At 38.1% G+C, this 12,327-nt stretch overlaps 1 protein-coding gene across 13 annotated transcripts in view; it reads left to right on the forward strand.

Annotated features, from left to right (window-relative positions):
* LOC105482130 (pleckstrin and Sec7 domain containing 3) overlaps positions 1–12,327 on the forward strand; it is a 710,412-nt gene that overhangs the window by 503,837 nt on the left and 194,248 nt on the right. The window contains exon 15 of one of the 13 annotated variants that reach the window (XM_071068564.1): positions 5,931–6,011. The exons of the other annotated variants lie outside the window; for them this stretch is intronic. Coding sequence (XP_070924665.1) covers positions 5,931–6,011 — 81 coding nt within the window. The remainder of the gene's footprint in view (positions 1–5,930; positions 6,012–12,327) is intronic. 13 annotated transcript variants of the gene reach the window in all.

The following is a 12,327-nucleotide window of genomic DNA, read 5'->3' on the forward strand; positions in this document are numbered from 1 at the left end:
TTGTGACATTGGGCAAATTAAGGAGGCTTTCTGAGGCCACTTTCTCTAATCATAAAATGGAGATGACATCGCATCTTGTGAACAGTGGTTATAGTAGGAAATGAGATTACGTGTGTTACGTGCTTCATTCGTTCTCTGTACTGTAACTTGTATCTGTAACTGTCCTTCCTTCCTTTCTCCCCACCACTTATTCTCATCTCCCTCTTACTCAGTTTTGTGTTTGTCTAAGATTTAAAAAACAGACAATGGAAAACATGATTTTAATCCCTTTTTATGTTTGGACTTGAAAATCTTTAGATATTTCCTTTCTCCCTTTCATTTCTTCCTTCGTTGTTGGCTTTGCACCAGGACTTACTTCTTGATTGTCAGATAAGCCCTCTAACCTCAGGGAGGCACGCAAGTTAATCCACACTCAGAAAAGCCAGAAGTCACTGGGGAAGTCAAGTGGAAGTGCTGAACCCGGAAGCAACTGGAAGGTAGGGGAAGTGAAGTCGGCCTCACAGAGCTGACGTTCAAGGGACATTAGGAGGAATAGGAGACAAAGTGGTGGGACAGAGGGAATCATTTGTTCATTTGAATGTGAGGATGAGTGAGAGAGAGGATTTCCATGTGACTTCTGGGATTTAAGTACCTGATAGGGTCATTTCACTGAGATTAGGAATATAATTAGGTTATTAGAAATGGAAATAATCTTAAAAGATTTTCTAGACAGTCTGATATTCCTAAATTTTTACACAATGAAACCGAGGACTGTCAAGGTGAAGCTCAAACCGCAGTTGAGATTCATCCAAGGTCACTCAGACTCCCTGTGCCAATAACGGAGGCAATAATGTGACTGCTAAACAGGCCCTTAGAGAACAGGACTGAAGGTGTGATGGATTCTACTTGAGAATTTTGCAAATGAAACCCAACACAGTTTTCTCTTTGTAGCTAGGGAAGGTCACTGCAAGCTGTCAGAACTGAGGAGGAGAAGTGAAGTGGAACAAAAAGGGTGGAGTTAAGGTTAGATTCCGAGGAGAGAGAGAGAGTAGGTTGCCAAAATTTAGTGCTCGTAAAGCAGTGTGGGGGTGATCCAGGCTGAGTTAAGACAGCAGGAGCTGTCAGTGTGGAACCGGTGTCAGTGTCCAGTTTTGCGGGCCAGTCGGAGATGAGACCTGGAAACAGAAGACAGGGAAGCAGTGCCATGCTAGGGGAATGTGGAATGGGTCCAGAGCAACTCCATGGACAGCAGCTCCTGCTCCTGGAGGCTGGCCAGCCAGCCTCCACTCTGGCTGATAGGAACATCTTGCAGTTTTGTTTCTGTGAGCTGGTCCATGCACAAGAAAGTTACTACACAGTCTGTTATCCCAGAGTTGATATTATTTGTGAGTTCTTGACATTTCTTTTGGAAATAACTTACCTTGTAAAGATAGCTGATAATGTTGCTTTCATCTAATTTCTAATATTCTTTAAAAAGATTAGACTGACTGATAAAAACAGATACTATACTTGATCTTAGCCAGAAAGCCAGGTCAATTTCAAATGTTCTCACTGCAAAAAAGCATTTGAGGTAATGGGTATGTTAATTTGTTTGGTTTGATTATTTCACATTGAATTTTCAAATCGTGTTAACACTTTGTATCCTCATAAATATATACAATTTTAAGTTGTTGATTTATAATAAATGTGGTTTTTTTTTTGCTACTATAAATAGGATAAATTAGAGCCCTGTGACCATGCTTGTTAATAGTGATGCCGTATTTATAAAATGAATGTCTTATCTTTAGCTATTAGACACATGAAAAATGGAAATTAGAAAATAGATTTCAAAGTACATATTATCTTCTTCTTTATTTTCAACCCTATAATAAAACAGATGTTTTAGAACAGTTTCTGGTTCTCTATAGAGTTCAGACAAAGGCACTGTATTTACATGTGATGTTTTCCAGGTTTGCCCAGCCCCTTGTTTCTTTAAATACTCTTGGTATTTCAACAGCGAGTTTATAACTAATAATTAAGCATGGGAACACCTATTTTTCCCCTTAAATAGCTTACTCTTTTTCTTCCACGAAGATCTGTTTATTGCCTACAATTCTATTTTTTTGTGGGAGAATCATCTGCTTCCTTGTTACTGGTTATAACTGGGAAGCATTTTCAATTTAAATTAATTTTCAGTTGCTTAATATTCTTCCTTAAATATATTTATTACTAAATTTTCATCCATCTGAATTTTTCCTGGTTTTCCTTATGTGCCTTCCAAAATGATTTTTGAACCACAAACATGTTTATTAATTAAATCACTAGAAGGAATCAGCCTTTAGTCCAAGTTGTTCGGAACAATCTGTGATACCTAAGAGCCTAAGGTTCTTTTTAAAAGGAAAAGAAATCATCCTTGTGGTATTTTTTTTTTGTCTTTAAAATATATTAAAAGATACATTTCAGAACAAAAAAATGACTAGAATTTTTTCTAGAATATTCTTTGAGATGAAGGAATTTTTTTGGAGGGGGAGTTATAGCTTACTTTTTAGCAATCCAAGAACAGCATTTCTGGAAAGTGATCAGTCAATTCAAGCTATAGTCAGCCCTACAATGTGTATGATGTTTATATCTCTCTCGTGGAATTATCAGGTGGCTAGTATGAGTTTTCAGTGCTGAGAATAAGATGCCAGTTTGATATTCAGCCTACTCGTGTTAAGGTTTAACCTGTGATGGAATTCACATTTCTGATCATGATTACCGTATTAAAAATTTAACATGTGATATGTATGGTAGATCCCTTTTATAATATGGTTACTGTGTGGATTCTCTTTGGCATCTGGTAGATTCTGTCCACAGGAAAAGCAACTGTTCACAGTATAAGCATCAAAAGCCAGCCCTGTCCATCTTGACGATGCAGATGTTATCTAATCATAGAACATTGTAATTCAGAGTCACTCTTGAGATGATCTTGATGAACCTTCTCATTTTATAAATGAGAAAAGGGAGTTTCAGGGAGATAGTGAGTTGTTTAAGGCCCTAATTAGTGTGGATAAAGACAGAACAGAGAGAAGGACAGCTACTTCTCCTTCCCACTGCTATGGTTTTCCCACCTGCCAGGAGGCTTCTAATTTGAAATGATATGCAAAATTGGTCACCAGAAAGTCCTGGTAACAGTTTGTGATGTAGAGGCTGAGCTGTGGAATTAACATTCAGTTCTGGGCTTGCTCTTCTTTCCCTGGGACCCCATGTTAGCCATTCAGATTGCCTGATTTCCATTCCTTTGCCCTTCTCCCAATTTCACACTGATTAAGACTTTTAAAATCTAGCAAAGATAGCTTCTAGCTGGTATCATCTGCAAGCAGAAAATAATTTATAAGCATTTTCTCTTGATCACGAATTGAGTAGAAGGAGCCCGTGCCTCTTGCCTGTGTGATAAGGATCTGTGCAAGGGCATACTTGCTCAAACGATAGGAAATCAGGCTCACGTAGGTCAAAATCAAAGTTAAAAGTCAATCCCATGATACAAGACTAGTTTTGTGTGTATTTTCTACTGAAGTTCAGTGAAATAAGTCTTTAAAGTTAGAAAGTGATAATAGACTAGAGAACAGTCTGTACCCTTGGGGAAATAAATGAAGTATATACTTCCCCCCCCCAACCTATATTTGCAAGACTGATTCATAGCCTTATGCGTTCATAAAGCCATAGACTTTATGAGTTATTTCGTTTATTGAAAATAGCGTAGCAGCCAGGCGTAATGACTCACACATGTAATCCCAGCACTCTGGGAGGCCAAGGCAAGCAGATTGCTTGAGGTTAAGAGTTTGAAACCAGCTCGGGCAACATGGCGAAACTCCATCTCTACAAAAAGATGTTTAAAAAAGTAAGTCCTACCTCTCGGGAGGCTGATGTGGGAGGATCACTTGAGCCCAGGAAGTCGAGGCTGCATGAGCCATGAGCATGCACTGCACTCCAACCTGGGCTACAAGGTAAGACCCCGTCACACACACACACAGACACACACACACACACACACACACACAATAAATAAATAAATAACACAGCATAGCACCTGAGTTCAAATTATAATTCCATTATTTTCTAACTGTGGGCCCTAGTTTTCTCATTTGTTAACTAATGCAGTGTTTCTCAGCTGTGGCTATATGTTAGAACTACCTGGGACAATCACAAAGACAAAACAAACAAGCATAATAGTGCACAGCATCTACCCCCAGAAAGTTCTGATTTTAATTGATCTAGGATGAGAATAGTATTGTTTCAGATGCTCCCCAGGTGATTCCAATGGACACCTAAACCACAAAAGCTGATGACTCTTTGAAGTCCTTTTCAAATTTTAATATTCTACAATTCTGAGATTTTTTATGTCATCTAGTCCAGCCTCACACTCAGCATAATCATCTCTCCGTATTTGAAAAGCAGCATTTTGTTTTTAATGTTAGCATTCATTTGGAAAGAATGCTCGTTGCCATCAGAAAGCTTTGATTTAAAAGTTTTTTTGGATCATCAGCCAAATTTACCTTTGGAAAAACAAAAATAATAAGTCTAATTACTGATTTAATTGATGACCATTCTGGTATTTGAAGATTACTTCTATGATTCAGCAAAGTTATCTCTTCTTAGGTGAAACCTTTCCAATTTTTTTCGTCTCTTGTTTTTGTGCACCATTATTTCCATATCTCAACATGCTATTCTGCTCTGGGGGTAATCTCTTTTCTCTATAAAATATTTCCCTGGAGTTGAACTACAGCCCCACTGATGATCAAAGGAGGGAACTTGGAGATTTTGGGTAATTATTCCCTTCTCAAACTCTTAGTGAATGTAGGATTAATAAATAGACCCTAGTTTTAGTAAACAGTTTAGTAAATGCTGTTTACTAACACATACTTGTCTATAAATATGTATACTAATAAACACGGTAGATGATAAAATTCCCAGAATTTAAAAATTTTCATGGTGTGCCAGGCATTCTTCTAATGTTTAAATATATTAACACATTTGATTCCTGCAGTAACCCTTGAGGGTAGGTACCATGATTATCTTTACTTTTTAGATATAAAGAATAAACAAACTAAGGAGCGGAATAGTTAAGTGTCTTGCCTTCAATTTCACAGTAAGTGGCAGAGCTAGAATGTTGATTGGATAATATAGGGCATCTTATTCCAGAGTTTGTAAGTATGGAAGTTGAGGGTTATAGAAATTATGTGAGGTATATAAGGTTTATCCTTATACTCAAATAGGTAAACTGTAGTATAGGAGATGTGCTCAAGTTTGTTGGAATTGTTCATTAAGAAACTTGAAATTTCTCAGAAGCTGCCTTCCATAAAAACAATTTATAGTTAGCATATCAATTGTTTTTATTTATTCTTTATATTTTTAATGAATTCTGCTGGACAATCTTTGCTCAATTTGCAAAATAAGTTTCCTAAAACCTAATTTTACTATTCAGGTGCCTGTTTCTTAGTTGACTTGAACAGAAAGTTTCTGGTGCTGTATCACTAAAAAATTACTTAAAGAACTGTGGTTGGTATCCAGTAATCCTTTGTTTTCTCATCGTTTCATCAGCCTCATAAATTTGTGCTGATTCTGTTTATGATCATTATTTCTTAGTCCTTGTCTGATTCATTCTGAAAACTGAAGCTTTTTATGTAAGGCTTACCCACTTGAGGTTGCCAGTAAAAACGTGTCAGAGAAAAACTGTGCTTGTAGAAGCTACCCTCCACTTAACTGCTATAGCCTTAGCTATGTTTGTAGGGTAAATAAAGAATATGAAGTATAAAGGCAGCACGGAAAGCATCCTATCCCCTGGGAATCTTACCCTAGGGAGTGGTGTGTCGTCTTGCGTACATTTGTCATCCATTGGCCCTTCAGTGTATTTCTCCGCTTGTGAGTATTTCAATGACCATTCTGATAATTAAAGATTACTTCTATGATTCAACAAAGTTATCTCTTCTTAGGTGAAACTTTCCCAATTTTTTTCACCTCTTGCTTTTGTGCACCATTATTTCCATTTCTCAACATGCTCTTCTGCTCTGGGAGTAAGTAATCTCCTCTTATCTCTATAAAATGTTTTCCTGGAGTTGAGCTACAGCCCCACTGATAATCAGAGGAGAGAACTTAGGGATTTTGGGTGATTATTCCCTTCGCAAACTCTTACTGAATGTAGGATTAATAAACAGACCCTAGTTTTAGTAAACAGGTTCTGATTCTGTATGCTAAGGCATGGCTGGTCCTTTGCATATGTGCCAATATTACTCTCTGAATTATTGGTTTCAAGGGGATAAAGGGCACAGTCTTTGATGTGAAGACTTGATTTTCCCTTTAACAGTAGAATTTTAAGTTTTCAACTTAGATGAGGACCGTTCGTTTTTAGTACAGAAAGCCTTTGTAATGACATTGCTGTACTCTGGAAGCTTTTGATTTCAGCTTGAGAAAGAGTGGTTTAACACCTTACAAAACATCAGAATGAGAAGTTGTGATCTTCCTTCTTTTCGTTGACTTTTATAGTTACAGTTCTGGGTTCACAGGCTTAAACCTGGAGAGGGTCTTGAAGATATTCTAACCCAGTCACCTCATCGTATAGAACACACTAGCCAACACTGTATATTCGTTGCTTTTAGGTCTCCGCATGAGTTACTAAGTTCCATAAGGGCAAGGACTTTATTTGCCATTTGCCATGTTTACTGTTAGTGCCCCAAACGATACTCAGGTTTGCAAGCAAATAAATGAAATGAAAAACCTAGGACTTGGGAAGAGAAAAGACTTAACCAAGATCATCTTGCCAGGAGGAACAAAATGTGACCTAGCACCGTCATCTTCTGACAACAAATTTTGTGTCTTTTCCATGATTTAAAAAAAGAAAAAGGACTTTTACTTGGAATTCTTAATCTGCATTAAAGATCAGAATCATACACAGTTTACATTTATTAGATACTGTTTTTCAGACATACAAACAAATTTCATTGAAAAGTTATAGTAAACTCTTTGAATGAAGGTATTTTTATCCATATTTTTATAGATGAAGAAACTTGGGCTTTGAAACAAAAAGTAATTTTCCAAAGGCTATACATAGAGACAGAATTTAAGTCTGGTTTCTGCCTCCGAGTTTAGTGATATTTTCTACTTTTGTCTTTTACGTGGGGACCAATGTTTGTCAATATTAAGAATCATCCAGGCCCATAAGTAACAGTCACTGAAATTATTTTTCTAACATCTTACATGTTATAGACTTTAATACCTGCGGATGTGTTAAATAAGGGCTGCCTTTGCCTAGGGGTCTGTATTTAAAAGGCAGCAAAAAACCCCACAGCTTCTCAGTTCCTTTCATCTATGGTTTTGGCCTTCTGTGTGGTCTGATTTGAAGGGCTTTTCTGCTCTTTTTCATTTTTTCATTTTCCCATAATTGGACTTGGATTTCCTCCTTTTGGTCCTAAATGATTTGCAGGCTTCAAAGCCTTTCTACTACATTGCAGACACTGCCAGTATGGGATGTTATTAAAACTTAGTTGAGGATTAACATCTGTAGCTGGAAGAAAGATAATTGCCTTTTTTTTGGTTTCTGTTAAGGGAGTGGAAGGAGAAATGATGATAAACCAGGACATGAGTGGAAGCCATTGTGACATGGCACATTTGTCTACGTTCTGTGAAAGTAAAAAGCCTCTTATCCAGTGAAATTCTTGTCCAGGCCCAACTGGGCTAGTTTCGTGGGGACTCAGAATAATCTCATCACATCTCCACTTTGCTATGTAAACCCATCTGCCAGCCACTTTTTGGCAAAGGTCATGCATGAGTAATACCACCATTTTCTATTCCCAAAGAGTCAGGATTTCAAGAGGGGGATGGCCTTCCGCAGCACTGCACGGTAGAGCAGGAAAAAGGATGCTGTCTGTCCACAGGATCTACTCTATTACTACCTCCATTTATCAGTATTCTTTTTCACCTGTGGCTGTTCTAGTGTTTCTTCCAGAAAGATACGCTAGAAACATTGAACCTATACAATTATGACCCTAAAAAGTAGAACCTCCCATTTTTTAAAAAGGAACTTTTCTTTTTCCCCCCAACAATTTATATATTTTTTACCTGGTACCAAATCCTCATAGCATTTCTTTTTGTGTAAAACATACATTGAGCCAAAAGTAGTAAGAAAAAGCAGTAGGTAAGTGTTGGTTCTAGGTTCTCATTCATTTGTTCTCTTGCTGTGTTTTTAAAGAAACCTAATAAGATGTTGTAACCAAGGTTGCTATCTGTGATTCTATAGTCTGCATTGCACCTTTCGTTCTGGTCTCTCTTTTCTCTCCTTCGTTGGTTGAAGAGTCACAGGCCGAAGATGGTGGTGATGGGGAGGGGGTGTGTATAGGAAAGGCAGTTAGTCCTGGTCATCTTTTCTTTTTCCTAATTTCATTTTATATTATCGTAGTTCACAATAGTGGGGTTTGTGTTAGAATATCTGAAAAGAAAGAAAGAAATTACCACTTGTAGTTCTTCCATCCCTGTATGAATATGTTGTTCCATTCATCAGGAGTGTAGAATCTGTTTCCCCTCCCCCTGGAGTCTGGGCTGGCTTGTGTGACAGAATGTGGCAGAAGTGGTGCTGTTCTAACTGCAGGCCTTAAGAGGCCTGGCAGTTTCAGAGTCACCATGTATGGAAGGAAGCTCAAGATAGCCTGCTGGAGAGAGAAGCCACGTATAGGAGCATCAAGGCGCTCCAGCTTGCAGCTGGCACCATGCTCATACGCTGGACTGGGTCATCTTGGATCCTCCAGCCCCAGGTCAGCTTGGCCAGTAGCACATGGGGCTGAGACATCCTGTTCTCACTGAGTTCTGCCCCAAACTGCATATGTGCAGAATCTCCAGCAAATGAAATTGTGATGATTTAAAACCCCTCACTTTTGGGGTACCTTGTTACAGAGCAATAAATTACTGAGACAGGATTTGTAGCTTCCAAATCTTCCTTCTTTTCTCATATCTGCTTACTGTGTATCCAGATAGTTCTGTGACTCCGTATGTCCATCTACAATCAGTATTGTGTTTTAGTACAAATTCGTTAGGCATTCTTTAGTCGCTATTTCTTGCTTTGTAGTTAGTGGGGTTTTTTTTTTTTTTTTTTTGGTGGGGCGGAGGGTGTGGCTTACCAGCTTTATATTTGTCCTCATTTGGAGCAGGTGACTCTCCTGAAATGCTCCTAGGGGGACATTTGTCTGGGGGGCACAGTGATACCAATTTCTTATACATGAGAGACAGAAAATTACTTCTCTCTCTCAAAAGAAAAACAGTGGAAAAAATGACTTATTTTCCCTAAAGAATATTTCCTACTACCAATTAAACCATACCGACCTCTCAGACTCCTCGAATAGCTGTGCATCTTACTCACTGATGGGCAGAAAACAAAGCAGAAGGATCTAGGTTAAACATTTTTATTTAAAAGCGAAGACCCAGACTATTCAAGGAGAGTTTGCAATGTATATCTTCTGTTGAAATGGCAAGTGTTCCCAGAAAAACATAGAAGGTAGTTACCTAGTTTTATTTTTGATTTTCTGAAAGGATCTGAAACCCTTTTCAAAAATACAACATATATATAAATATGTATATATACATATATATATAAATATATATATACATTTATATATATATATGTGTATATATATATATATTTTGAGACGGAGTCTCGCTCTGTCGCCCAGGCTGGAGTGCAGTGGCCGGATCTCAGCTCACTGCAAGCTCCGCCTCCCAGGTTTGCGCCATTCTCCTGCCTCAGCCTCCTGAGTAGCTGGGACTACAGGCGCCCGCCACCTCGCCCGGCTATTTTTTTGTATTTTTTTAGTAGAGACGGGGTTTCACTGTGTTAGCCAGGATGGTCTTGATCTCCTGACCTCGTGATCCGCCCGTCTCGGCCTCCCAAAGTGCTGGGATTACAGGCTTGAGCCACCGCGCCCGGCCAAAAGTACAACTTTTAATTTCCTGAGTAGAACGCATGACTGTTCTGAGTCCTGGTTTCAGTTTCTATAAGCAATTTCCTTTGAGCACACAAGGTAGTATTTTTCTCATTTTGTTGTCAGTTTTTTGTACTTAAAAGATTTATTGTATCTCCTGTTGTCTTTCTGCCTAGCAATTCCTTTCCTCAAACTGTCCTAAACAGTTGATTAAAAAAGAATTACTGAGATCATGTTTGATACAGGGCAGTAAATTTTAAGTATCAAATAGATAAAAGGGGAAGGGTACAGAGAATCTAAGTTGCCTTTCTTAATTGGCAGAATCGTCCAATCTCACCTTAATGATTTGTTTGCTGTTTCCATCCTTCCAGTCTTGATTTATTAACACTGACTCTATGGGTTCATTAGTCCATAGTCAGAATAAATGTTTTGCCTTGTGATGAAGAATTTTTGTTGTTGTTTTTTATTTTTTGTTTGAGACGGAGTTTTGCTCTTCCAACCCAGGCAGGAGTGCAATGGTGCAATCTCAGCTCACTGCAACCTCCACTTCCCGAGTTCAAGTGATTCTCCTGCCTCAGCCTCCTGAGTAGCTGGGATTTCAGGTGCCCGCCCCCAAGCCCAGCTAATTTTTGTATTTTTATTAGAGACAAGGTTTCACCATGTTGGCCAGGCTGGTGAAGAGTGCTTTTTTGTCGGGGAGGTAAAGGGGTGGATTTTCTAGACAGGACAGATTGGAATGGCTTCTAGAAAGAAATTATCTTTTTAAAGTTTTATTTAAAAATAAACATTATTTTCGAACTGAGGTAGGTACATGTGATTTTTTTTTTTTTTTTTTTGGTAGCCATCTTGCCAACCCTAAAATGTTATTACAGGCTATTTATTTGTTCAATGTTTTCATGCATTTCAATTACACACATCTTGTCTTTCAGTTATATCTTAAATTTTTGAAAAACAGTGACTACAGACTCTTAAACTCTTAAGACAATGCTTCCCAAGGGACATCCGGCAATGTGTGGAGATGTATTTGGTTGTTACAGCTGAGGCAATTAGGTGCTATTGGTATTTTAATGGATAGAAGCCAAAAATATAGATAAACATTGTACAGGGTACGGTATCTGGCACATAGAAAGTGATCAATAAATACTTTTTGAGTGGATGAAAGGCCAGTGAATGTCACAATGGATATAGTGTATCTTTTGTTCTTTATCTTTCCTCAAAGGTATTAAGGGTCGACTTTGTTAAAGATCAAATTGCTAGTTCAGCTATAATGCATGATCATCTCGTTAATATTTATAAAAGGGTTTTTGTATTTCCCAGTGACAGGTCAAAGCTAGATCATGTTTTAGTTATAACGTGGGGTGTGTATGTTTGTTCATATTGGACAATACTTACCGCTTGTCAGCTGGAGAAAGAGATTTTATATATTAGCAGATAAGAATTGGTGGCAATGTTGATGATTGTGCCATGGTACCTTCATACCTAGAAGGTCAGGTCCTCATTTTATTGTTGTGTGGTTGTGGAATAAATGCGGATTTTTTTTTTGAGCTGTCCCAAGGAAACAGTTCGTATTCAAAATATCTCAAAAGAAGTGGTGCCTTGGGAAAAACACAGCATACTACTTGTCATTAGAAAAAGGCAATACTTCAGCATATTTCTTATTTTTGAAAGTCAATAGCTAGTATGCCGTATGACATTCCTCTTTCAAAAATGGGGAAGCTTTTCTAGCTTTACGATGCTTGCTTTTCCAGTCTTTATGGAATGCAGGCTTTGCTATTCTAATTAAAGTGGAAATAAATGAATGTGATAAGTAAGTTTTTACTGGGTGGAACTGTTTAGTGCATTGTAGCAGCATTGCTAAGAGAAATCGAATTGGTAATTTCCTCAGTGGAAGGTTTAGCATGAGGATTTATGTCTTTCTCCTGTGTAGTAGGTTCGAGATAGGGGTGTGAAGGATTTTCCCCCAGAATGGCATTTGTAATTTCTCATAGTGGCCTCATTTCATTCACGACCCAGAGAGACTGCAAGCTATTTAGAGAAAGAAGAGTTTTTGAAGGTAATACATGAGACAGATGTTGGGTATCTTTCCTTGATATGCAATTACTAAACATTATCCAGTTAAAATCTATACCTAACCGTTTTTTTGTCTTAGAAGCTTTGATCTTTGTTTATTCTTTTCATAGTTGTTGCACGCTACTTTCATTTAATGTGGTGGCATGTTCTTAGGAGAACTGCCTACGTCTAGATACAACCCTCTTCATCTTGAAATAATTTTGAGTAAGACAGCCTTACACAAGGTCCCACACTGGACTAGAAGTTGTTACTGAGTATGGACTAATGTTAGACCCTGCCGTGAATTAAAGGAGTCCGTTAATCTGATGCAACAGGGAAACTGAAATCAGAACCACTTAGAGCTGTTTCCTTAGCT

The sequence above is a fragment of the Macaca nemestrina genome, chromosome 8 (assembly GCF_043159975.1).
Source record: "Macaca nemestrina isolate mMacNem1 chromosome 8, mMacNem.hap1, whole genome shotgun sequence".
In the NCBI taxonomy this organism is placed as follows: domain Eukaryota; kingdom Metazoa; phylum Chordata; class Mammalia; order Primates; family Cercopithecidae; genus Macaca; species Macaca nemestrina.